Here is a 27,634-nt window from a genome sequence, read left to right on the forward strand (position 1 = left end):
GATAGACCCTCATATTGAGGACTGATACATTCAAAAATAAAATGAGAAGGAAAGAAACCTCACCTTCATTTGCTATGAGAATTTAAGACACTGTGTGTAGTTTTACTTTTAAAAGCAATTTTAATTCCAAGAAAATTTTTTCTCTCTTAAAGAATTAGTATGTGTATTTTAATTAGAGAATGAGAATTATACAAAATAGCACTCTGGTATTTGACAGTTTTGACCTAAAACCCCCCAGCAATTCTATATAGTTCAGTCTTATGCCTTCTGTTTTACCATGGCTATAGGAATATTGAAACTAAATTCACAACTTTATCAAGTTTAGATGTATTAGTAATTTTAATTAACAGAATGGCTTCTTTCTTCATCAGTCTTTTAATTATTTCAACTTTAGGAGTCTAAGACTGAAACATTTTTGGAGGAAAGTAGTGTATAGATAGTAATAAAACAGTTTCTACTCATGAAAGTTGTCAGAAAGATCAAATAAGATAATGTATATGAAAATACTTTGCAATTTAAATTCTAAAAATTTTGAAGCCAGTGATGTTCAAGTCACTGGACATTTTTGGTCTTCTTCCTACGATTTTGTTTCTTAGATTCTTTCTAAACTATAATCTCAGCATTTAAAGTCTTTAAAGTCTCCTCATAATATTTAGCATAAGATTAAAAACTGGTCCTACTTAGTTCTCAAACTTCACCCTGGCCCCCACATGCCACCATACTGAGACTCCTGCAGTTCCCTAAATCTCTTTTCTCATATTCCATGTCTCTGACCATGCTATGCCCTTGATCTGGAATGCTTATCTTTATTGTTCTGTCTGAATAAATCCTCCTTTCCCCCCAAGATTCAGCTCAAGCATCCCTTTAAAATAACCGCCTCAGTTAAAACTCTTTTTAATAGAAATTATCTCTCACCTGAACTATTATCTTAGCTTCCCAATTAGTGTCCTTATCTCTAATTTGCCATTTCATCAACATTAGCCTCAGTCAGAGGTCCCATTACATCACCATGATGCTGAAAAATACAACTCTCCTTTAACTTCAATGTAAGATTAAATCCTCGGCGTAGAACTCAAGACTCTTCATTGTTAGGTCTAAGACTATCTCATTAAGTTACAAGAAAAGAGAAAAGAAATGATGGAAATGAGGGGAAAAACGTTTTGTAAACCTACCATTTTCTTTTAAGGGTACTTGGGATGAAGAATTTCCAGAACTATGCATAGTCATTCCTGTGGCATAAATTAAATTATTAGACATTTCATAAGATGGTCAGATGCTAGATATCGAAGTAATTTCTTCTGATAAGTTCATAAAAATCAATAAAACAATAAGGCAGCAACATTTTGTATTTACATTGAGAAAACATCCTCCAATGGGCATTTTCACTATTTTAAACAGTAGCTAAGAATAATAACTTATTTTGCAGCATAAATTTAAACACAAACATATTGTTTCTGAAAATATTTTGATATATCAAATAAGAAAATGATGAAACTGGAATGAGTTTTTCATTTGTTCAAGTGTTAAAAGAAAATTCATTATTCAAATAGTAAGAATGAATAAATACAAAATGCAGAAAAATTTCCTTTTAAGAGTGTTTTATGTTTTCTGTAGAATATTTACTATCTTCCTTCTGATATGTAATGAATTTTCATGTAGAACAAAGTCTTCTTAATGAAAATAGTTTACAATGTATGAAGCCCCATTATATGTGAATATACTTCGAAAAGTATTTCCTAAAAGATCAATCTCTTAGCCTATTTTCAACACATAGTTACCTATAGAATGAAATCTTGCCTTTTATCTAAGTTTTTTTAACAGACTGAAATTAAATTAATGATAGTATAATCTCTGAAAGCTGCGAAAGCCTACATTAATAAGGTAATGTTGCTTCCATAAATATTTATGTATTATAATGCAAAGTTCTCTTTTGTCTCCATTTACTCCACATACCCTGAATCCAATTATAGAATAAAAAAAAGGAAACTGTGGTTAATTAGAGATAAATTAACAAACCTTGGGCCTAAGAAGAGAGTTTAGTAGTATTTCGTAAGACAACAGAAGGGAAACAATCCTCGTTTCCCTTTTGTTTCCCATGCTGTTTCATATTTTGAGTAGTAGTTCAGATCTCTGTGCTTAAAAGATCGACTCCAGTGCGTTTCCTTTTTAAGGTGCACAGGACAACAGGAAACTTGAACTATTTATCTTAAAAGGTAGCATGTGTATGTGCATATATATAGATATATATGCACACATGCATGCGCACACACACACACACACACACACACACACACAACCTCACTTAAATAATATGCCCTGCTATCTGGGAGAATTTGAAGAAACTGAAATCAACTTAAGCATTTCTACCTATAAATCATAGCACATTTCATAAAATTATCTAAGGTTTTAGAGACAATTTTGTTCCTGTTAAGCTGAAAGCATCCTAAGTAAGTGTTTCTCCAAAACTATAGCATTACCAGAGTTCATTCACATTGGCTTGAAAGGAAAAGCCAAAAAAGGTAATTCAAAGTAATGGCACATGACAGTCTTAGCAAGACTGTCACGGCTACTGTGACCAAGAGAAGCTAACAGACTGGGCGTGGTGGCTCAAGCCTGTAATCTCAGCACCCTGGGAGGCCAAGGTAGGCAGATCACTTGAGTCCAGGAGTTCAAGACCAACCTGGGCAACATGGTGAAACCCTGTTTCTATAAAAAAAGTATAAAAAGCCAGGTGTGGTACTGCATGTCTGTAGTCACAGCTATTCAGCAGGCTGAGGTGGGAGGATCACTTGGGCCCAGGAATTCATGGCTGCAGTGAGCCATGATCACTCCACTCCATCCTGGGTGACAGAGTAAGACCCTGTCTGAGGTGGAAAAAAAGAGAAGCTAATAGTCTGTACCATGAAGCAATCACTTGTTAAATCACTTGTTAATTTGATTTGGTGCATTTTAAGTAGCCTAAAATTTATATTCAGTTTTGGCAATTAGGACATGGAACCCAAAATAATTTGATAATTAAGATGATCTTGTTCACTTCCCTCTGAGCATGAGGTACGGGACAAAGAAGGTAAGCTTGTTTTTGCTGACCTAGAACATATGCTTGCCCAGGGTCTTCAATGAATGAGGAGTCTGATTCATGTTTCCTCCTTTCAGGACTTCTATTTAAACTCGCAACAGACTTTGAACTGAAGAGGGAAAAGGAAGGTAGGAGGGAAGTGTTAATGTAAAAAAATATGGTGAAAATAATAAAACGTCAAAACAAAAAGAAATGTATGAAATGTAGAATTTACAAATATGTAATTGGGTTAGTTAATATGTTCTTACTTATTAAGTTTTGTGACTCCTGCCAAAGATTCTGCATCAGATCTTGACATCTGGTGAGAAGGTTTTCCCACCAACTCTGCAACGGTTTGTGGTGGGGGTTCCATGTTAACAAGGACATTTTTCCAATGTGGATAGAGAGAGGCCTGACTGAGATCATGGTATGATTTACTCATCTCTCTAGGCTTTTCCTCCCATGAAGCTTTGTCATTCTTCTCTTTTGAACTGTTCTGCAATGGCTGGTAAAGCGACAGCTCTGAGCAGGATAGCCTCTTCAGAATCTCAGCTTGAACTGATAAAGGTCGAACAGCAAGTTTGTTGAGGGTGCTGCTGGCCAGACTGCCAGTGCTGATTGCTCGTCCCATATTAAATCCTCTAACAGACTCTGCTTGGAGATTCAGGCTCCTAAACGAAGCTCTCTCTACAAGGAAATAGGATTGCTTTACATGATGGAAACACCACAGTACCTTTATGAGAATAATTATGTTAATAAATAAGCAGCATGTAGTTTTTAATCATTTTGATTGCCAGCATAAGTAGGTAGCTTTCAAAGTGTGGCAATCAGGGTTTTAAAAAGGAGGGTTGAAGATCTGGTTTTCATACCATATCTTCATCTCGTTAGCTTTCTCTTAGTTGCAGCCTACTCAACATTCCCTGCTTCATCTAATGATTTTCTTGGACTCAACAGTGTTTGGGGGTCAGGCTTGCTGACACCAAATTCCTTATAGGTTTCAGTTAGAAATGAGAATGACATTTAACACAGAAATTTTCAGTGCTAGTACTGTCTCTACTAAAATATCAGCACCCAAGAATAGGGAGAGGGAGAGATGAAACCTGGATGGGCTGACATGGTGAACACACACCTGTAAAAGCTATGCAGAGGAGTTTTGCCCAGAGAGTTTTTAAAGCTTAAGGCAGATTGTGGTGATGGTGAATTGCATACTTTAAATGGGTGAACTGTATGGTATTGAATTATATCTCAATAATGCTGCTACAAAAAAAAAAAAGCATTTATGGCAAATTATTCCTTTTGTTATTTCACTACTATGCCAAACCCACCTTCTCACTGGGCTGACTTAATGATTTATCTGAGGCAACAGAGGAATGGGAGAATCAAGCAGTACTAATCTGTCTGTTTTAGTATCTGTAAATTAACATGATCAGGGAGCGCGGCACCTCTTTATGCTTCAATTTCTTTCACCCCCAAATACACATCCAAAGTTGTCTTATGGAGGCTAAATTTACAGATACTTTATAACAAGTGTTTGGCTATTCTATTTTGTAAGAATTCTATTTTGTAGTATCACAGTGATATTTTAATATTTGAGGCTAATAACAAAAGCATTGCAGTATATGTAAATGAAGAATAGGAGCACAGGATTTCAAATGATTTAGTTTTTCATGCAGTTAGTGACCCATATCACAAGGCACTACCTTTGATCCCCTCTGGAAAGCAGCAATTCTATGTTGTTGCATTCTACATGGAATTAAGTTTGACTGCTACATACAACAACTGGGAACTTCCTTTTATAAAGAAAATGTCTCCCTTGAAGAAAAAGGAGGAGGAGGAAGAGGAGACAGGAGGAGGGAGGGAGGGGAGGAGAAAGAAAGAAAGAAAATATCAAATGATTACTGACTTAGATTCTTGGATTGTTTCATTTATCTTCTACTTCCTAGGAAGATTAATAATTGATATTTTCTCTCAGGCATAAAGAGGTAGGAAAACATTAAAGGTTTTTAATATTCATGCATCAGAATTAAGTTTAAAGAAACATGCCTTATTGTCACTAGGAAAATTCAATGATCTCTCTCTGAAATGGAAGTGGGCACCAAGTTACAACAAGACCTTAAAAAACCAAAGACTTTTAAAAATACACCTTCGTTAAAAATTCCCATAATCAAGCCGGGCGCAGTGACTCATGCCTGTAATCCCAGCACTTTGGGAGGCTGAGGCGAGCAGATTACGAGGTCAGGAGATTGAGACCATCCTGGCTAACACGGTGAAACCCCGTCTCTACTAAAAATACAAAAAATTAGCCAGGCGTGGTGGCGGGCGCCTGTAGTCCCAGCTACTAGGGAGGCTGAGGCAGGAGAATGGCGTGAACCCAGGAGGTGGAGCTTGCAGTGAGCTGGGATGGCGCCATTGCACTCCAGCCTGGGCGACAGAGCGAGACTCTGTCACAAAAAAAAAAAAAAAAAATTCCCATTGTCATATTTACCTCAAAATATAAAGTTTTTAATAGAGCAAACAACACTATTCTATTTTCATTTACTTTACGAGTTGCCTGTAATCAAACAAGCAAAATGAAGTCTTCAGAAGGAAATGCCTTTACACCCAATAGATTCCTCCATCCTTAAAGAAAATGTAGACCAAATTTTGGCAGGAATAAGGATAGCTGGCTCAGTTTAGTCAGCTTTGTGAACATATTAGGGAATAAGATATTTAAATCCATTTGTAGCCTACTCTTGGATATGGGATGGGATCATAAACCAACCATTTATCTGGTGTTTCCTACTGCCTTTTACCTGGAAAGAACTGCAACATGGATTAGAATGAACTTGTATCCTAATATTAATGTTTCAAATTTGAACACAAAGGCTTGCTAGCTCCATACTTAGTCTGCAATTCATACTTCCTAATCTGTTTCTGCTATTGTTCAGTCCCTGCTACCATTCTGTGATTTCTTATATCGTCAGCTTAATCATATTCTCTTTTTAGGAGAGGGACTTCATTTATTCTCTTATCCCATAGTACTGTGCACTTACAAACAGTAAATGCTCAATAACTGATTAATCTTAAATCCATGCAAATCAGTTCTTGGGAAATTCATCAAACAGAAAGTGCACTGGATTCGGAATTAAGAGATATGACCTCTATATATGACATGAGGGCAAAACACTATCTTCTCTCAACCTGTTTTGCCATTAGTAAAATTTTGAACTTAATGACCTGTAAGGTTCTTTCTAGCACCAATATTCTATGACTCTAAAGAAGCAGCATACATTTGTTAGCCCATTAACCTGCCACAGATAACACCAGTTGTTTTCATTTGTAGTACAAATAAATAGGCAGACAGTTACTTATAAGCCAAGGGGAAAGATACAGATCACACCATCTTAAAATGCTTTCATATATGAGGGCAAGGATACATAGCTGTTGTGATCCTGGGGGTAAACCTGTGATATATATATACACAACAGTATCCCCAGCCCCACTCCATGGATGAAGAAATTGAGATTCCAAAAAGTCACTTACTTTGCTAAGGTCATTCATTCATCTACTACTACTGCTGCTGCTGCTGCTGCTACTATTACCGCTATTACATAGTGTAGAAGCATATAGTATAGTAGTAGTACTATCTTCTAGTGGTAAAACAATGTTGATGATGGTGATGACAATAATGATAATGAATACTTCAGTAAGTGTTTACTGAATATTTTTTGCCAGGTAGTTTTAAAGGGCTCTATATGTATGAATTAATTTTCGTTTCACAACTTTCTGATATAGGTATTATCTTACGGTAATCATTTTATAGATGAAGTAACTAAGGCAAAGAGTTTAAGTAGCTTGCCCAAGGTTTTAGGGCTTGTAAGTAACAGAGCCTAGTTTACCACTGGCAATTTGGCTCCTGAGCTCATGCTCTTAACTGCTATACTATATTGTTCTTCAGTATAAGAAATGTTGAGGATGAGAGACTAACTTCAAACTTTTGTCTTCTGATTCTGTTCACTATACTACAACTGTAACGAAGTAACCTTCAATTGTTATGGATTGTACTGAACAGAATATTAGTCAAAGTAAGAATGGTGATGGCTCTAATAGGTCTGATATTTCACTATACTTTGAAAATATACAAGAGCATATAAACTTTCTAGCAGAGCAAAACAGAAAGAGAATAATGGGATTACTTTATAGCAGTGGTTATTGTATTTTAGCATGTGTAAAAATCATTACTGAGTTGGGAGGCCAAGGCGGGCAGATCACGGTCAGGAGTTTGAGACCATCCTGGCCAACATGGTGAAATCCTGTCTCTACTAAAAATACAAAAATTAGCCGGGCACGGTGGCAGGTGCCTGTAATCCCAGCTACTCTGGAGGGTGAGGCAGGAAAATCGCTTGAAACCAGAAGGCAAAGGTTGCAGTGAGCCAAGACTGCACCAAAACAAGATTTCGACAAGAGAAAAACTCTGTCTCAAAAAAAAAAAAAAAATAATAATAATAATTACTGAGGAAAGCCTGTTAAAGTACATATTCTAGGGTCCAAATTCCCAAAGACTGTAGCTTTCTAAGTTTTATGTAAGTTCCTGGAATCTTCATTTTAAATCAGCATACAACCTCCACCCCATCATGATTCTGAAAGGTTGAGAAACATCTAGTCATAGGTTGCCATCGCCCCAGTCTGCTCTTACGGGGAAAATATTTTCTGAATGTGAAACAGTTTGGGTAAAGAATTCATAGGACCCTGCTGCACAAGGTCATCAGTGCTATTCCATTAAATTTTTAAATCACATACTTCTCACTGTTTCACTTATACCTGTAAGAATTTACTATGCAGAATTAAATTTTGTATAATTTTAATCCCTAATTGCAGAAATCACCAAATCAGTTTTATCTCTCTGAAATTTAAACATTTCAGTTCTGATTGAGATATTTTTTCAGAGTCAGATTAGTTTCTTCTGCTGACTCCTTTTCAAAAGAAAGTAAAACCATTCTCCTGACCATTTATATTAGGCACTATGATTATCCATCTCAATCTCAGAACGGGGATGCACCCAAGTAAAACAAATAGGTGGTAAATCTGCCACCCAGAAAACTATACAGTGTGTCTCTTCACTGTCCTGTTCTGGGTGCATACTTCCCCCATCCTCTGCCTTGTTTCCTATATTCTTTCCCTCATCTCTAAAGCCCTTCCATTTATCTCCAAAGTACTTGCATTATTTTTATCCTTCATATCCAATTCAAGTGCCACCTGTCCAGTACTCTAGTCTCTGATTTCCCTCTTCTAACAGTATAGGTCATAAAGTCTGTACAATACAATCTGTTATTGAAATCCTGAACTTTTATTTATTTATTTTTTTGAGACGGAGTCTGGCACTCTCATCTGGGTTGGAGTGCAGTGGTGCAATTTCAGCTCAATGTAACCTCTGCCTCCTGGGTTCAAACGATTCCTCTGCCTCAGCCTCCCAAGTAGGTGGGATTACAGGTGCCCACTACCACACTTGGCTAATTTTTTGTATTTTTAGTAGAGACAGGGTTTCACCACGTTTGCCAGACTGGTCTCAAACTCCTGACCTCGTGATCCACCCACCTCACCCTCCCAAAGTGCTGGGATTACAGGCGTAAGCCACCGTGCCTGGCTGAAATCCTGAACTTCTATTGTGTATTGCTGTTTCAAGCATGTTGGTCTTACCTTTCGAAATATTGGATAAGTTTACTGAGGGTAGAGAACATGACCAAACTTTTATAATGTTTACATCAACTAGCCTTTCATTGCTAAGCACAAAATGGACATTTCAACAGGTACTCCCTAGGAGTCTTTTCTCAGGGTGAACATGAAGCTGAAATACTGGTTTCATCTGTGACACCTTTATAGACTTGATTTAGCCATTTAACATGTATATACATTGTAAGTTTTCATCCTAAACATGGCAGTTCTTTTAAAACTTGGTGGCAAAAATTCTGCATATTCCCAGGAGTCATCTGAAATAGTTTGTTTCTCCTTACCAATATCTTGGGCATCTTGGTTGCTCTGTCTTGCTCTCATCTGTAGTTGGAACTTATGCTGGGAAGAGCAGAGGTGCAGCAGGTACTGGCATACCTTACCGTTGTCTGTCTGGAAGGCATGTTTTATTCCATCTGATGTATTTTGCAATGTGATTTTCTTTTTCTACAATATTAACCAAGGGTATTCATAATTATAATAAGTAGAGATATTATTTATATTTCCTGTTATTAGGCACTGGGTGCTGACTTACATCTAATATAAATATAATCCTATATAGTCATGCATCACTTAACAATAAAGATATGTTCCAAGAAATACATCATTAGGTGATTTTGTCATTGTGCAAACATCCTGAAGTGCACTTATACAAACTTAGATGGGATAGCTTACTACTACACACCTAGACTATATGGTGTAGCCTATTGGTCCTAGGCTTCAAACCTGTATAGCCTACTAAATACTGTAGGCAACTGTTTGTGTAGTATATATCTAAACACAGAAAAGGTGTGGTAAAGATATAACATTATAATCTTATGGGACCACCATTGCTCGTGGTCAGTTGTTGACGGAAAAGTCATTACATGGCACATGACTGTATTATTATAAACAAATGCAAGATATAAATTAATAGTTTGCCACTTTCAGAAATTGTAGCCTAAATCTAGATTGTATATATCAGTCATCAACAAAGGAAACTGATTCCTTTGATAAGATTATTGATATTTTGAATTTATGGTAATGTTTACAAACACCAAAACTGTTTGGAAAGGAAATAATAAATATGTGTTCTACTCTATTGGGTAAAGAAAATGAAAGTTTAACAAGATATTTTTATTAATATATAACGATAAGAGCTGGGATTCAGTTAAGTAGAGTCTGGGTGGCACAAAGGCTGAATAGGAGTTGTGGAAAATTAAAGAAAATGTGAGATGGAGAGGTACTGGTAACATAACTGCTGGGTTGAGAGATAAAACACATTGATATTTAGAGATAGTGATTTGTGCCAAATATAGGGAAAGTAGGAGAATCACCAAATCAGTTTCATCTCTCTGAAATTTCTTGAAAAATGAATGTCTCTTGTGGAAGAGAGCATACTCAAATGGTGACCCATGCCTTAAGAGACCAGTGTTCAACATGTCAGGGATCTAAGACTAATATCACTGGAGAATCACTTAAGTTCAGTTAGACTGTACTCTAGCTCTTGGCTACTGTGCAGATTATTCTACTTCATGTCCCTTGTCTTTACTTCAAATGTGGAAATAGGCATGGAAAAGCCAAATTTAGTAGGCTTACAAGAGTTGTAATAACAGAGTATTACCCAGACTTCAATCATGTCATCTTTACAATTTCTAGCCTTGGTTATTTATAAATTTTTCAATGGACTTTTCTTACTTGTATAAATTCAAAGAAACTTTAGAAATAAAACAACATTGCTAAAATCTAGCTAGATATTGTTGCCAATTAAAGCTCCAGGATTAAATCTGTTTTCTTTGTTAGAAACAGAAATCAGTAAGTATTAGAGAGGAGCTAAAGATACAGTAGCAACAAACTAGTATCTTGATTATCAGTAGTATACCAAGTAACTCTTCAAATACTTGGAGAACATTTTTTCTTTCCTTAACCACTGTCAAGGAATTTGCAAAGACACTGAACTCCATAGTTGTAAAACTCTCTCACTGATTCAAGCATTAACATTAAAGAATCTTCTTAGTTCATCAGTCAAAAGAACTACAGAACCAGTACCTATAATAAAAAACCCAAAGGCAGCAAAGATCACACACACAAAAATGCAGAGATAGGTTAGAGGTTCATATTAATTATGAAAAGTGATAGTATAGATGATTTAATATCTAAGAAAGATGTATAGTTTTGAAACACAAATGAAGAATATTTGATTCTCTCCAAGTGTTAATGGATGGACTGGATAAGAAATGTGCTTGAGAGAACTCAGTTGTGAGATATGAGAAGACAAATGGTAACTTTTCCACTTCCCCAGAGGTTAGCAGAAATAAAAAGGAGGGTTAAAAAAATAGAGTTCTGTGTTAGAGAAAGAACTTCAGGATAAATGAATGCTATTAAATAAAGGAATAATTTGAGTGGGAATGTGAACTATTTTCTATTCCTGCTGATCTTTAAAAATGAATGAATCACGGCTAGTTCTATATATGGGCGTCAGTGTGGTAGCTTGGCAAATTACATAGAGCTGAATGCTGTGTGATTATTTGACTTGTTGCCTTTTCAAAATGGTCCAAACTGGATTTCTACTTAATTAATTTAAAGTTTCCTTCAGACGTGGGCTCTGCCAGCATTTCCACTGGGGGAAGGTAAATTAAACCCAGGTAATTTCCTGGTCCTGACAATCTTGAGAAGATGTGGGTGGTCTGGAGAACATATTATTTGGCAATCTTGTGATATCTCTTGGTTTCAGAGGAAACCAATCAACTAACCATTAGGTCTAGAAATGGTCTCAGGGTTGAAGATTATCCAGATTCATCAGGACCTTGGTAACTATATAAACACTGTTTTGCTGAGACTATACTTTAGCCTAAATATGAACTAAAGGTATCAGTAGTTCCTGAATACCACTAGGAAAACAAACATCTGAACATATTAATATTTTTTATTCATCTCTGAAGTTGGCCAATGGAACTTTAATGTTCAGGTATCCCAACTAGGTCCAAAATCAAAATATGCCTTTATCGCTAACTATCTTCCATAAACATATTATTTTCTAAAAATCATTTTCTAACTTTATCTCTATAGAGAGCTGTACACCAAAAATCTAAAACTGCAGAAAGTCCTGGGACTAATTCATAAAATCCAGTAAGTCTCTGTACCTCTGAGATTCAAATAACAGTTGCTACGAGGGGGTCTACTATTGGGCCAGACAAGGTTCACTAGGGTTAAGATAATTATCTATCTTAAAAACATTAGGAGGATTTCTCTGTGTGAGACGTTACAACCCTAGAATAAGTTCTGACTTACTCAGAGAATTCAAGCTGGTTGTAATTTAACTAAAGTTAATTGAGCATATAACCAGTCAGGAATGTGTAATAATCTTAAAAATCACCTGTTGAAAAAACCAGACATAAATAAAATCTCAATAATACTTTCTACAACTACAAAGGAAGAGTTAAATAGTATTAAGATGTATTATCCCCATTGAGTGGTAGAGTCTAAGGAAAGTCTGTTAATATGTTACACTGGAAGTTGGTAATAACATTTGAAAATATAATGAAAAGAGGTTAAATGGACATACAGAAAAAGATATTTTCTTCGTTTCCCTCCATGGAAAGCGAAGGACCAATGTGCGCACTCCATTGTGAACTTCAAACACAAGGACACCTTTAGAACAGACTCCAAGCAATATTCCTGTTTGTGACTTTTTCTCAGGGTGCACTCGGTGAAAATGAACTCCATATTCTGTCAGTCTTTGGCAGACCTGTTGGAATAATATCATACCATAGCAATACACTTTGGTAAATGGTGACATAAAGCTGTATGATATGGTTTAGCTGTGTCCCCACCCAAATCTCATCTTGAATTCCCATGTGTTATGGGAGGGATCCATTGGCAGGTAATTGAATCATGCGGGCAGGTCTTTCCTGTGCTGTTCTCATGATAGTGAATAAGTCTTACAAGATCTGATGGTTTTAAAAAGGGGAGTTTCCCTGTACAAGCTCTCTTCTCTTGTCTGCCTCCATGGAGACATGCCTTTCACCTTCTGCCATGATTGTGAGGCCTCCTCAGTCACACGGAACTGTAAGTCCATTAAATCTCTTTCTTTTGTAAATTGCACTCTCTCTGGTATGTCTTTATCAGCAGCGTGAAAATGAATTAATACAGCAGATAGGTACCAGTAGAGTGGGGCATGGCTGAAAAGATACCTGAAGATGTGGAAGTGACTTTGGAACTGGGTAACAGGTAGAGGCTGGAACAGTTTGGAGGGCTCAGAAGAAGACAGGAAAATGTGGGAAAGTTTGGAACTTTCTAAAGACTAGTTGAATGGCTTTGACAAAAATGCTGATGGTGATATGAACAATAAGGTCCAGGCTGAGGTGGTCTCAGATGGAGATGAGGAACTTGCTGGGAACCCGTTGGGAACTGGAGCAGAGGTGACTCTTGTTATTTTATTTTATTTTTTTCAGCAAAGAGATTGGCAGCATTTTGCTCTTTCCCTAGAGATTTGTGGAACTTTGAACTTGAGAGAGATGATTTAGAGTATCTGGCAGAACAAATTTCTAAGCAGCAAAGCATTCAATATGTGACTTGGGTGCTGTTAAAGGCATTCAGTTTTAAAAGGGAAACAGGGCATAAAAGTGTGGAAAATTTGCAGCCTGACAATGTGGGTAGAAAGAAAATTCCATTTTCTGAGGAGAAATTCAAGCTGGCTGCAAAAATTTGCATAAGTAGCAAGGAGCCAAATGTTAATTACCAAAACAATGGGGAAAAGGTCTCCAGGGCATGTCAGAGACCTTTGTGGCAGCCCCTCCCATCACAGGCCTGGAGGTTTAGGAGAAAAAAATGGTTTTGTGGGCCAGGCCCAGGGTCCCTCTGCTGCGTAGAATCTAGGGACTTGGTGCCCTGCATCCTAGTCACTGCAGCTGTGACTAAAAGGGGCCAAGGTACAGCTTGGGCTGTTGTTTCAGAGGCTGGAAGCCCCAAGCCTTGGCAGCTTCCATATGGTGTTGAGCCTGTAGGTGCAGAGAAGTCAAGAACTGAGATTTTAGAACCTTCGTCTAGATTTCAGAGGATGTATGGAAACTCCTGGATCCCAGGGAGACATTTGCTGCAGGGGCAGGGCCCTCATGGTGAACCTCTGCTAGGGCAGTAGGGAAGGGAAATGTGGGGCTGGAGCCTGCACACAGAGTCCCAATTGGAGCACCACCTAGTGGAGCTGTGAGAAGAGGGCCACTGTCCTCCAGACTCCAGAATGGTAGATCCAATGACAGCTTGCACCATGCATCTGGAAAAGCCACAGATACTCAACACCAGCCCATGAAAGCAGCCAGGAGGGGGGCTATACCCTGCAAAGCCACAGGGGCAGAGCTGCCCAAGACCTTGGGAGCCCACCTCTTGCATCAGCGTGACCCAGATGTTAGACATGCAGTCTAAGGAGATCATTTTGTAGCTTTAAGGTTTGACTGCCTTGCTGGATTTCAGACTTGCATGGGACCTGTAGCCCTTTTGTTTTGGCCAATATCTCCCATTTGGAATGGCTGTATTTACCCAATGCCTGTACCGCCATTGTACCTAGGAAGTAACTAACTTGCTTTTGATTTTACAGGCTCATAGGCAAAAGGGACTTGCCTTATCTCAGATGAGACTTTGGACTGCGGACTTTTGAGTTAATGCTGAAACGAATTAAGACTTTGGAGAACTGTTGGCAAGGCATGCTTGGTTTTGAAATGTGAGGACATGAGATTTGGGAGGGGCCAGAAGCAGAACATGGTTTGGCTGTGTCCCCACCCAAATCTCATCTTGAATTTCCACATGTTGTGGGAGGGACCCAGTGGGAAGTAAGTGAATCACGGGGACAGGTCTTTCCCATGCTGTTCTCATAATAGTGAGTAAGTTCATAAGATCTGATGGTTTTAAGAGGGGGAGTTTCCCTGTACAAGCTATCTTCTCTTGTCTGCCACCATGTGAGACCTTCCACCACGATTGTGAGGCCTCCCCAGCCATGTGGAACTGTAAGTCCATTAAACCTGTTTCTTTTGTAAATTGCCCAGTCTCGGGTATATGTCTTTATCAGCAGTGTGAAAAAGGACTAACACACTGTATCAATGTAGTTTAATGTGGAAAGGATAATCTTTTCAACAAAGGTTACTGGAACAACTGTATATCCACATGCCAAAAAAGTGAATTTCAACCCTTACTTCACCCTACATATGAAATGTAACCAAAAATGGATCACAGACCTAAATACAGGCACTAAAAGCATTAAACTTAGAAAGTATTTGCGACCCTGGGTTGGGCAAAAATTTCTTAGATGGAACATAAAAACTATAAACTAGAAAATAAAAAAATTGGAAACTTCATTAACATTGAAAACTTGCTCATCAAGAATTAATGTTGGCCAGCGCAGTGGCTCATGCCTGTAATCCCAGCACTTTGGGAGGCCAAGGCAGGCAGATTACTTGAGGCTAGGAGTTTGAGACCAGCCTGGCCATCATGACAAAATCCTATCCCTGTGAAAAATACAAAAATTAGCCAGGTGTGGTGGTGCACACCTGTAATCCAAGCTACTCAGGAGGCTGAGGCAGAAGCATCACTTGAACCTGGGAGGTGGAGGCTGCAGTGAGCCAAGATTGCACCACTGCATTCCAGCCTGGGCAACCGAGTGAGACTCTTAAAAATAAAAAAGAAGAGTCAATGTTAAGAAAATGTATGGCAAGCCACAGACTAGGAGTAAATATATGTAAACATATCTGATAAAAGACTTGTATGCAGAATATTTAAAGAACATGTACTTCTCAACAGTAAGGAAACATATAACCAGTTACAAAAGGGGGTAAAAGGTTTCATTCGACACATCAATAAAGATGATATATAAATAGCAAATAAACACATGAAAAGACTGGTCAACATAAATAGTAATGAGGGAAGTACAAATTAAAACCATAATAATATACCACTACTCACCCATTTCAAATGTTAAAGTGAAAAAGACTGAAACTACCAAGTGTTGTCAAGGATGTGGAGCAACTGAAATTCACACACTGTTGGTAGGACTGTAAAACTGTACAATGATTTTGGAAAACAGTTTGGAAGTTTCTTACAAAGTTAAACATGTACTTACCATAGGTCCCAGCAATCCTATTGCTAGATATTTACTCAGGAAAAATAAAAACTGTGTTCACAGAAAAATGTGAACTGGAATGTTTATAACAGCTTTGTATCTATCAACTAATGAAAAGAATAAACAAATTATACATTTGCACAAATAAAAACTACTCAGAAAAAAAAGAAAAGAAACTACTGATATATACCACCCCATGGATGAATCTTAAAAGTATTATTCGGCCGGGCGCGGTGGCTCAAGCCTGTAATCCCAGCACTTTGGGAGGCCGAGACGGGCGGATCACGAGGTCAGGAGATTGAGACCATCCTGGCTAACAAGGTGAAACCCCGTCTCTACTAAAAAAATACAAAAAACTAGCCAGGCGAGGTGGCGGGCGCCTGTAGAACCAGCTACTCAGGAGGCTGAGACAGGAGAATGGCGTAAACCCGGAAGGCGGAGCTGCAGTGAGCTGAGATCCGGCCACTGCACTCCAGCCTGGGCGACAGAGGGAGACTCCGTCTCAAAAAAAAAAAAAAAAAAAAAAAAAGTATTATTCTAGGCCAGGCACGGTGGCTCACGCCTGTAATCCCAGCACTTTGGGAGGCTGAGGCAGGCAGATCACAAGGTCAAGAAATCAAGACCATCCTGGCCAACATGGTGAAACCACATTTCTACTAAAAACAAAAAAAAAAATTAGCCGGGTGTGGTGGCACGTGCTACTTGTAGTCCCAGCTACTCCAGAGGCTGAGGCAGGAGAATGTTTGAACCCGAGAGACGGAGGTTGCAGTGAGCCGAGATCATGCCACTGCACTCCTGCCTGGCGACAGAGTGAGACTCCATCTCAAAAACAGAAACAAAAAAAAGTATTATTCTAAGTGAAAGAAGCCAGACATAAAAGACTGTATATTATTTTTTACATGACATTCTAGAACAAAAAAATACTATGGTAATAGCAGATCAGTAGTTGCTAAGGGTTACAGGTAGGGGGAGGGGACTGACTATAAAGAGACATGAGAGAAATTTCTGTATTCGAAATGTGCTATATCAGGAGTTGGTAAGCTTTTTCTGTAAAGGGCCAGATAGTAAATATTTCAGGCTTTGTGGATCATATGATCTTTATTGTAATGACTGGACTTTGCGGTTGGAGTATGAATGCAGATACAGATGATATATAAAGAAATGAGTATGGACTAGTTCCAATAAAACTATTTATAGAACAGGCAGGCCACAGTTTGCTAACCCTTGTTCTCAAGACTGTGGTGCTGAATACATATTTTTATATTTTATTTTACTTTACTGTTTTATTTTATTCTGAGATGGGATCTCATTCTGTTGCTTAGACTGGAACCCAGTGACAAGATCAAAGCATACTGCAGCCTCAAACTCCCAGGCTCAAGTGATCCTACATCAGCCTCCCAACCAGCTGGGATTATAGACATGCATAACTATGCCAAAGCTCAATGGCATATATATTTTAAAAACTCACCGAACACATACAAATGGTAAATTTTATTGCATATAAATTATACTTCAATAAAGCAGATTTACAAAAGATATTTCAAAAGCAACATAATATATAGCAAAAGTGAAGCCTTAGAAGGTTGTGTTAACAAGACAAAACTTCTTAAGTTAGAAGAAAGATGCTGAAATTAAAGGGAAATGAAGTAACAGAATATATTATTAGAAGGAGTAGGGCAACCTAATATTCATTAGGCATGCTAATTACAGGGAGAAAACTGAAACTTAGAGAAGTTAAATACATTGTCCAAGGTCACTCAGCTAGTTGAAATAAGAATTCAAATGCATCGAGACCATCCTGGCTAACATGGTGAAACCCCGTCTCTACTAAAAATACAAAAAACTAGCTGGGCAACGTGGCGGGCGCCTGTAGTCCCAGCTACTCGGGAGGCTGAGGCAGGAGAATGGCGTGAACCCGGGAGGCGGAGCTTGCAGTGAGCTGAGATCCGGCCACTGCACTCCAGCCTGGGTGGTCTCAAAAAAAAAAAAAAAAAAAAAAGAATTCAAATGCAAGACTGTCTGCCTGCAAATCCTCATGCAAATTCTTTTCACTGTGCCAATCTGCCTTCTACCTTTATTAATAAAATTACAATGTAACTTCTTACTTTCTACAAGTATAAAAATGTAATAACTAAGAAAAGTGTAGGTCCATAATTTAATATTTTTAAATTTAGACTCAAACAGAACAAACCATCTTGCCTTTCTTTCTTTCCATGAACACTAGATTAAAGGTAATATAAGTCTGTGAATAAAATCCTTTCATAAATTTTCATAGGCTGGGAAACTTGGTTTCTTTCTATATGTAGCAGCGAATGGAAGGCATACTGTTATATCCTAGGAAGCTAAAACAGAAGAATGTTCTGAAAATTTGTCTTTTCAATGGAACACTATCTTATATTTGCTATTTGCATTGGAAGTTTACATGGTACTATTTTTCTTGATCATAAATGCACTATTTATCTGAGGTCATATAGAAGCTGGTTATAGGTCTAATAGAACTGTAACCTAGTAAGTCATTTTTTTCTGACTCTCTACCCCTATCTACATTAATTGACATTTAGTGGGAAGACCATTTTTAAAGGATGTAACTGAATTTTAAGCCTTTTGAGAAAAAGCAAAACAAACAATTCTAGAATCAGTATGAACTTGCCTCTCTTATCAAGCCATTCACCAAATTAATTTGCTTCTTCTGTATAATGTATTTTGATTTTGCGTATGGAATAAGATAAAAGCATAGGATTAACAGCCAGATAGAGATGGGTTCAAATCATATTTGCCCCATATCTCTGGGAACATTACATTTCCTCTTTGAGTCTCATTTCCCTTTTTTACAAAATGGTAATTAAAATACCATAATTTTAGTCAGCAATAAATGAGATGAGATTATGTGCAGTATCAGTTTTTGGCATTTGAACTCTTAGATATGTGCTCTCTAACACTTCTTGCTTACTTGAAAAAGATACAAAGCTAATCATTTGTAATCTTGCATGCTTACCTTTAAAAATTCTAACTCTGTCTCTTTTTCAGAAGCTCCCACATAGGTACTATGCAATTTGGGTAACTCTTCTTTGATATAGGATAAATCTAGTTTCTCCATCACTCTGGCGGGCAAATAGTGCTCCATTCTAAAGTAAGACACACCATGAACCTAGAAAAAAGAATGTTTTCATAAGCAATTGCTTGCCCTTTATTGGAATAAACCCTCTTCTATCTTAAAGAAGTTCTTGCTTTGGCTAAGAGATGAAGTACTTCTATTTCTACATCTCTCTCTGAGGAATGAGTTTTAGAAGAAATGCGTCAGTCTTTCTTTTTTTATTCACTGAGATAAAATGACTGAACTGATTAGCAAGTTTGAGGAGTGTGACATTCAAGGGCCTCATATTACTATACTTTAGGATGAACGTTGTGAAGGATGCTGCTCCAGTGGCACAGCTTCCAGCCCCTTGCTTCCTCTTAGATCACTTTTATTTAGAAACATCAGGCTTTAAGTATACTGTGAGTTCTCCATACAGTAAGCTCTGCCAGGCTACCAGCCCATTATGTGGAAGGCAGAAGATCCTTTTAATTTATATTTAACTAATAACTCCTGTGTCTAGTCTCTGTAGGTTAGAACTTGGGAGAAGGAGTAAGTGGTAGATATTCCTAAACTCCAAAACAGGATAACTCTAAACAGGAAAAAAAAAATCCCACACTTCATGATTTTATATAATTGATATACATGGAGTGCTTGGTCATTTTGAGGTACCAAAGAAGTCTCTAAATCTTCAGATCTAAACATCAAACACGTGAATTATGTTTAGTCATTAACTATGTTAAAGGTAAGAACACCAAACAAAAATGGTCCTGGATAAAAATATAAATCCTACCTCTGGTTGATAATCTCCATACTCAGCCTGGAGAGCCAAGGATGCCAGCAATAAGGAAGTCTCATCATCACAGTGCATCCTTTCCTCCAAAATATCTTTTCGAAGCTGAAGGTAATACTGGTGACATGTCAGAGTATGTCTAAAAAAACAAATACACAGACATCTTGGTCTTTGATTTTGAATACTACAGTGATTTTTATTATAGGCATGTAAGGTTAGTTTCCATGAGTTTATTATTAAGCTTATTATTAAGCTTTTAAGGCATAAAGATTAAATACACTGTGTTGAAGGAAATACTACTTTTATCATAAAGCAGACATTATCATTGATTGGAATCAAGTAATTCAGTATCAGTAAGCAAAGGGTCAAAAGACCAGTGTCTAAAAGGAGCAAAAGAGAAACCCTTGTGTACTCACTGTATTAGACTAACATCATCCACAAAAAATTTAATTCTGAAAAACAAAGTAAAATTAACAGTGGCTTTGGTCTTTTTCTTTGGTTCTTCTTTCCATCCCTCTGGGGCCACTTTGGTTAATTTTAAGTCAGGATCAACAAAGAAATATTCATTATCTAAAACAGAATGAGAAAAATGTTCAGATAAAATAAAAACTACTTTAGTGTTTTCTTCTAATTTCTTCACTTTTTGGTCAGACTTGCATAAAAGAGTATCATATGAGAATATAAATACAAGACTGTTAAAAATGTGGCAGGCAGGGAGCTCTGAGACACTCCATTTAGATGGGAGGCAATATGGCCCACTCTTAAGAATGGGGGCTCTAAAGACATACAGTCCTAGATTCAACACCTGGCCACAACATTTACTATCTGTATGACACTGGATATATTATTTTACCTCTCTAGACATCAGTTCTCTTGTCTTTAAGATCAGGATAGTGGTAATCCTTGCTTTACAGCATTGTTATAAGGATCAAATGACATAATGAATACAAACACTTGTTAAAGCACACAGTATATGGTAAACATTTAATAAATATTAGCTAGTACTTACTATTATTGAGCTACCAGCTGAAACCTGGGTGGAATGACATTCATCATTTTATTTTTTAATGTCATTAGTTAACTATTATTTACTCTCTCCAAATAAAAGAATTACTCAATACTGTGTGGACGGAGGGAGGGAGGGAACAAAAGAACAAAGTAGTCAAAATGGCGCATTTCCGGGTTCTTCATTGTTAACTTTCCCGTGCCCAGGGAAGACACAGGTCGACTGCGCAGGCGCAACCCGACCCCTGACGGAGAAAATTGAAACCTACTTAGCCGCTCCTACCGCCCCGCCTCCGACCCGCCTATGTCCCGCCCACTGCCCACCCACTCCCGGGCCCAGGACATAAAAGCCACTCCTGGCGGGGCGCGGTGCGAACTTCCTTGGCCCCTGCTCGTGTGAGGACCTAGGAACCTCCCCGGAGAACCCTGGAGCAACTTCGTGGGCCTTCATCACCGGAGACTGGTGAACCTCGCCCCTCCTTCACATTGGGTTGTAAATAAAGTTTTCTTTTACTTTGCCTACTTGCCTATTCTCTGGCATTTACTTTGGTGGTCGTCTGGAGCAAATCAAATACAATTTGATTTGAGCAGAATCTATAAGAAGTTAGGTGTAGTATAAACAGAAATTTGGATGAACTGAATCAGCTTCATGTAGACAATACTGACTGATTAGTCTAAAAGTAAAATTAGTAGTGATAGAACATCAGTAGGTACTAATTGACTATTTATTGGATGAGTCTACAGCATAAATTATTCATTTTTAAGGCACAATAATTCAATAATCTATATTGAGGGAAATATTTCTTTTAGGATAAAGAAGATATTATGAGCTTATAGAGTTTTAGGATCCTTTAACCTGACAGTTGTCATTTATGGTACTTTGCTGTCTAAGCTTTCCAAGTTAAATTCTGAGGTAAACAGGAATCTGAAATATTAAAGAGTAACTTACAAATATAATGATTTATTTAAAAAGGAGGCAAATTCCAAAAAGTTTCTTACTGCTCTGGCAACTCTAACTGGTAAGTAGAAGAGGCTTCTACTGAAGCTGTGTCTTAGACCACTGTGGTTATAAACATCATGGAGTTAAGTGGATACAATATTTAAAAGATATGTGAAATAACTAATTTTTAGCCATCAATTGACATTTTAAAAAGTCACTATGATTTTAGGATAGTAGGCTAAATAAATTGATGTGGAAATTCAGAAATAGGGTCTTGCTATATATTCAGACTCAGGATACTAATTTCTAGAGTATACATGTAGGCCATTAACATATAAAATGGTCCCTAAAATATAATTAAAATCTATTTTTATATAACCATAGCAAAAAATAAAACAAAAACTTCTCAGTCAGATACAGAAGATGCCCAACAAACACAGCTATTAAAACAATGAAAATATCTGGGAGAATAAAGGGAGTTCCTAACTCACTTCTACTGACTAGTTCATTTAGTTACTAATTGTCAAAATGAGGTCAGGCATGGTAACAAACATAGGAAGTCAGCTTGTTGCTAAGTTTCTATACTGTACTCTGAATACAAAATGTCTTGGTACCTTTGAGGGTAGCTAAAGCAAACAAATGATGCTCTACTAAGCCAATATGCGCCACAACCATATCAAACACATCTTTACATATAGTTTTGGTATCACAGGTCAGTTCCAGTCTCTGCCCGTTCAGAAGCATTATGTTTATTTTCCTTCGGTTATCCTCATTCTTCCCTTTCTTAGTCTACAATTGAAAAAATAAATGGCATTCATGAAAATAAGCATTATTAAAATTTTAACTGTTTTTTAGCACTAAATTACTGAAATTATTTTCTAAGTGTGACACAAATTGTTTTTATTACTTACAAGAATAGACCGTGGCAAATCCAAAGATATAAATGGTTCAATTGTCATTTTCACAAACTCAGGGCCAAAGAAATTCTGCAAATCACATAAGCAGAATCAATAGTTTTTACTATTTATTCTAGTTTTTTCCTTGAAAGGAAAAATAATGTAACAACAATAAATTACTTATGAAACTATAAAATCACCACATTAGAACTAGGTGATCTAAAAAAAAAGTCAAAGCTTTCATGAAGAAGTATGCCGGAATTTACCAAGAACAGAAATAAATGGAGTATGCCTTACATTAACTTTAAACAAGTTTTTCCCCATCTTTGTTTTCTACTATTGATGCTGATGTCAAAAATAATGCCTGACTTTTATATTGTTTTACAGGGTTTTCACTATTTGGCATCCAGATAGACTCAGACTCAAAAAAAAAAATAGTATTCAAGAAGTAATAAAGAGTTATTAAGCTCATATAAGGATTTGGTTTAATATTGCTAATGCATGAAGTGATTGAACAGAATCTCATTGTCTTAGAAAGTGACATTCAGCCTAAAATAGATCGTAGGGTAGGTGTGTGGCTCACAACTAATCCCAGTGCTTTGGGAGGCTGAGGCAGGAGGATCACTTGAGGCCAGGAGTTTGAGACCAACCTGGGCAACATAGTTAGAACCTGTTTCTACAAAAAATAAAAAAAGTAGCTGGGCACTGATGCATGCCTGTAGTTCAGCTACTTAGGAGGCTGAGGCCAGAGGATAACTTGAGCCCAGGAGTTCCAGGCTGCTGTGAGCTATAATCATACCACCACACTCCAGCCTCGCCAACAAAGTAAGATCCTGCCTCTAAAAAAATTAAAAGCAAACAGACAAAAACAAAAAAAACTGGTCATAGTTAAAAGACATCTACTTTGTGTCTATATATATTTACCTGTAATCACTATCTTGGAACCCTTTGACACTGTACTTTTTGTTTTAAATAGTGGCAACTAGGGATAGTATCAGTCACATAGTCTCTGATCCTTGTTAATGTCCCCAGCAAGAAAATATCTCAGGAAATAAAGGACCCATGAGATGGGGAAAGTGGAGTGCAAACTCTGTACTTACTGCTTCTCAATCTATGATTTCCCTTTTCTCCTCTTGTATATTCTGGGGTTTTGGCCAAAGGGGAGAACTAGTTTAGGAGACAACTTAAAACAAGTTAGACTCTGGGTGGGAGAAGGTTTGAGAAAAGACTGAAAGATTATATCTTAATGGGCAAAAGGTAGAATGAAACCAGGGCTAATCTTAAGGCCAGAGGCAGGTGGTTTGTGTGTATGTGTAGGTGTGTGTTTGAACTAATGGATGTTACCAGAGTTTCATTTTTGTTGGTTTCTTCTTTGCATTTGGTTGTACAGCACACTGATTGTTTGGTGTAGGAATTCTATTCAATTTAATTGACTGTGTAACATGTGACAGATAACATTTATGTAAAAGTAAATGTTTAACATAAGGGGCTTATTAATATTCAATGAACTAATAGGACACATTTTAAGCAAGAATAGAAATAGAGTAGAAAGAATGAAAGTGGAAGACAGCCGAATAAGAAGAGCTCTAGTCTGCAGCTCCCAGCGTGATCGACACAGAATATGGGTGATTTCTGCATTTCCAAGTGAGGTACCTGGTACATCTCATAGGGATTGGTTGGACAGTGGGTGTAGCCCTCGGGGGCAAGCTGAAGCCGGTGGGGAGGGGGGTGTTGCCTCACCCAGGAAGCCCAAGGAGTACAGGGATTTCCTTTTCCTAACCAAGAGAAGCTGAGACAAACTGTACCTGGAACAACAGAACACTCCCACCCAAATACTGCACTTTGCCCACAGTCTTAGCAACCAGCAGACCAGGAGATTTTCTCCCGTTCCTGGCTCAACAGGTCCCACAACCATGGAGCCTTGCTCACTGCTGGCGCAGCAGTCTGAGATCAACTTGAAGGCTGCAGCCTGGCGGGGGAAGGGATGTCCACCATTGCTGAGGCTTGAGTAGGTAAACAAAGCAGCCGGGAAGCTCATACTGGGTAGAGCCCACTGCAGCTCAGCAAGGCCTGCTGCCTCTATAGACTCCACCTCTGTGGGCAGGGCATAGCTGAACAAAAGGCAGCAGAAAATTCTGCAGACTGAAACATCCCTGTCTGGCAGCTCTGAAGAGAGCAGTGGTTCTCTCAGCATGGCATTTGAGCTCTGAGAACGGGTCCTTGACCCCCCCCCATAGCCTAACCGGGAGACACGTCCCAGTAGGGGCTGACAGACGCCTCATACAGTTGGTTGCCCCTCTGGGACAAAACTTCCAGAGGAAGGATCAGGCAGCAATATTTGCTGTTCTGCAGCATCCACTGGTGATACCCAGGCAAACAGGGTCTGGAGTGGACCTCTAGCAAACTCCAAAAGACCTGCAGCTGAGGGATCTATTAGAAGAAAAACTAACAAACAGAAAGGAATAGCATCAATATCAACAAAAAAAGGACATCTACAACAAACCCCATCTGTAGGTCACCAACATCAAAGACCAAAGGTAGATAAAACCACAAAGATGGGGAGAAACCAGAGCAGAAAAGCTGGAAATTCTAAAAACCAGAGTGCCTCTTCTCCTCCAAAGGATCGCAGCTCCTCACCAGCAACACAACAAAGCTGGATGGAGAATGACTTTGACAAGTTGACAGAAGTAGGCTTCAGAACCTTGGTAATAACAAACTTTGAGCTAAAGGAACATGTTCAAACCCACTGCAAGGAAGCTAAAAACCTTGCAAAAAGGTTAGATGAATGGCTAACTAGAATAAACAGTGTAGAGAAGACCTTAAAAGACCTGATGGAGCTGAAAACCACGGCACAAGAACTTCGTGATACACGCACAAGCTTCATTAGTTGATTTGATCAAGTGGAAGAAAGGGTATCACTGATTGAAGATCAAATTAATGAAATAAAGCGAGAAGGCAAGTTTACAGAAAAAAAGAGTAAAAAGAAACAAACAAAGCCTCCAAGAAATATGGGACTATGTGAAAAGATCAAATCTACGTATGACTGGTGTACTGGAAAGTGATGGGGAGAATGGAAGCAAGTTGGAAAACACTCTTCAGGATATTATTCAGGAGAACTTCCCCAACCTAGCAAGGCAAGCCAACATTCCAATTCAGGAAATAAAGAGAACACCACAAAGATACTCCTAGAGAAGAACAATCCCAAGACACATAATTGTCACATTCACCAAGGTTGAAATGAAGGAAAAAATGTTAAGGGTAGACAGAGAGAAAGGTCAGGTTACCCACAAAGGGAAGCCTAACAGACTAACAGCAGATCACTCTGCAGAAACCCTATAAGCCAGAAGAGAGTGGTGGCCAATATTCAATATTCTTAAAGAAAAGAATTTTCAACCCAGAATTTCATATCCAGCCAAACTAAGCTTCATAAGTGAAGGAGAAATAAATTCCTTTACAGACAAGCAAATGCTCAGAGATTTTTGTCACCACCAGGCCTGCCTTACAAGGGCTCCTGAAGGAAGCACTAAACATGGATAGGAACAACCGGTACCAGCCACTGCAAAAACAGGCCAAATTGTAAAAACCATCGATGCTATGAAAAAAATGCCTCAATTAATGGGCAAAATGACCAGATAACATTATAATGACAGGATCAAATTCACACATAACAATATTAACCTTAAATGTAAATGGGCTAAATGCCCCGATTAAAAGATACAAACTGGCAAACTGGATAAAGAGTCAAGACTCATTGGTGTGCTGTATTCAGGAAACCCATCTCACATGCAGAGATACACATAGGCTCAAAATAAAGGGATGGAGGAAGATCTACCAAGCAAATGGAAAGCAAACAAACAAACAAAAAAAAGTGGGGGTTGCAATCCTAGTCTCTGATAAAACAGACTTTAAACCAACAAAGATCAAAAGAGACAAAGAAGGCCATTACATAATGGTAAAGGGATCAATTCAACAAGAAGAGCTAAATATCCTAAATATATATGCACCCAAGACAGGAGCACCCAGATTCATAAAGCAAGTCTTTAGAGACCTACAAAGAGACTTAGACACCCACACAACAATAATGGGAGACTTAAACTCAGCTCTGCAACAAGTGGACCTAATAGACATCTACAGAACTCTCCACCCCAAATCAACAGAATATACATTCTTCTCAGCACCACATTGCACTTATTCTAAAATTGACCACATAGTTGGAAGTAAAGCACTCCTCAGCAAATGTAAAAGAACAGAAATCACAACAAACTGTCTCTCAGACCACAGTGCAATCAAATTAGAACTCAGGATTAAAAAACTCACCCAAAACCACACAACTGCATGGAAACTGAACAACCTGCTCCTGAATGACTACTGGGTAGATCACGAAATGAAGGCAGAAATAAAGATGTTCTTTGAAACCAATGAGAACAAAGACTCAGTGTACCAGAATCTCTGGGACACATTTAAAGCAGTGTGTAGAGGGAAATTTATAGCACTAAATGCCCACAAGAAAAAGCAGAAAAGATCTAAAACCGACACCCTAACATCACAATGAAAAGAACTAGAGAAGCAAGAGGAAACACATTCAAAAGCTAGCAGAAGGCAAGAAATAACTAAGATCAGAGGAGAACTGAAGGAGACAGAGACACAAAAAACCCTTTAAAAAACTCAATGAATCCAGGAGCTAGTTTTTTGAAAAGATCAACAAAATAGACTGCCAGCAGGAGTAATAAAGAAGAAAAGAGAGAAGAATCAAATAGACGCAATAAAAAATGATAAAGGGGATATCACCACTGATCCCACAGAAATACAAACTACCATCAGAGAATACTATAAACACTTCAATGCAAATAAAGTAGAAGACCTAGAAGAAATGGATAAATTCCTGGACACATACACTCTCCTAAGACTAAACCGGGAAGAATTTGAATCCCTAAATAGACTAATAACAGGCTCTAAAATCGAGGCAATAATTAACAGCCTACCAACCAAAAAAAGTCCAGGACCAGATGGATTTACAGCCAAATTCTACCAGAGGTACAAGGAGGAGCTGGTACCATTCCTTCTGAAACTATTCCAATC

General features: G+C 38.0%; 1 protein-coding gene across 12 annotated transcripts in view; it reads right to left on the minus strand.

Annotated features, from left to right (window-relative positions):
* PTPN13 (protein tyrosine phosphatase non-receptor type 13) overlaps positions 1-27,634 on the minus strand; it is a 227,187-nt gene that overhangs the window by 67,222 nt on the left and 132,331 nt on the right. For 10 of the 12 annotated variants that reach the window (XM_033214154.1, XM_033214163.1, XM_033214161.1 and 7 more), the window contains 10 exons: positions 22,571-22,645; positions 22,274-22,448; positions 20,131-20,284; positions 19,715-19,853; positions 18,844-18,996; positions 12,306-12,488; positions 9,046-9,208; positions 3,325-3,742; positions 3,088-3,185; positions 1,173-1,229 (listed from right to left, as the gene is read on the minus strand). In XM_033214154.1, coding sequence (XP_033070045.1) covers positions 1,173-1,229; positions 3,088-3,185; positions 3,325-3,742; positions 9,046-9,208; positions 12,306-12,488; positions 18,844-18,996; positions 19,715-19,853; positions 20,131-20,284; positions 22,274-22,448; positions 22,571-22,645 — 1,615 coding nt within the window. The remainder of the gene's footprint in view (positions 1-1,172; positions 1,230-3,087; positions 3,186-3,324; positions 3,743-9,045; positions 9,209-12,305; positions 12,489-18,843; positions 18,997-19,714; positions 19,854-20,130; positions 20,285-22,273; positions 22,449-22,570; positions 22,646-27,634) is intronic. The other 2 variants (XM_033214164.1, XM_033214160.1) reach the window with 1 other exon arrangement.

The sequence above is a fragment of the Trachypithecus francoisi genome, unplaced genomic scaffold (assembly GCF_009764315.1).
Source record: "Trachypithecus francoisi isolate TF-2019V2 unplaced genomic scaffold, Tfra_2.0 Lachesis_group1, whole genome shotgun sequence".
Lineage (NCBI taxonomy): Eukaryota > Metazoa > Chordata > Mammalia > Primates > Cercopithecidae > Trachypithecus > Trachypithecus francoisi.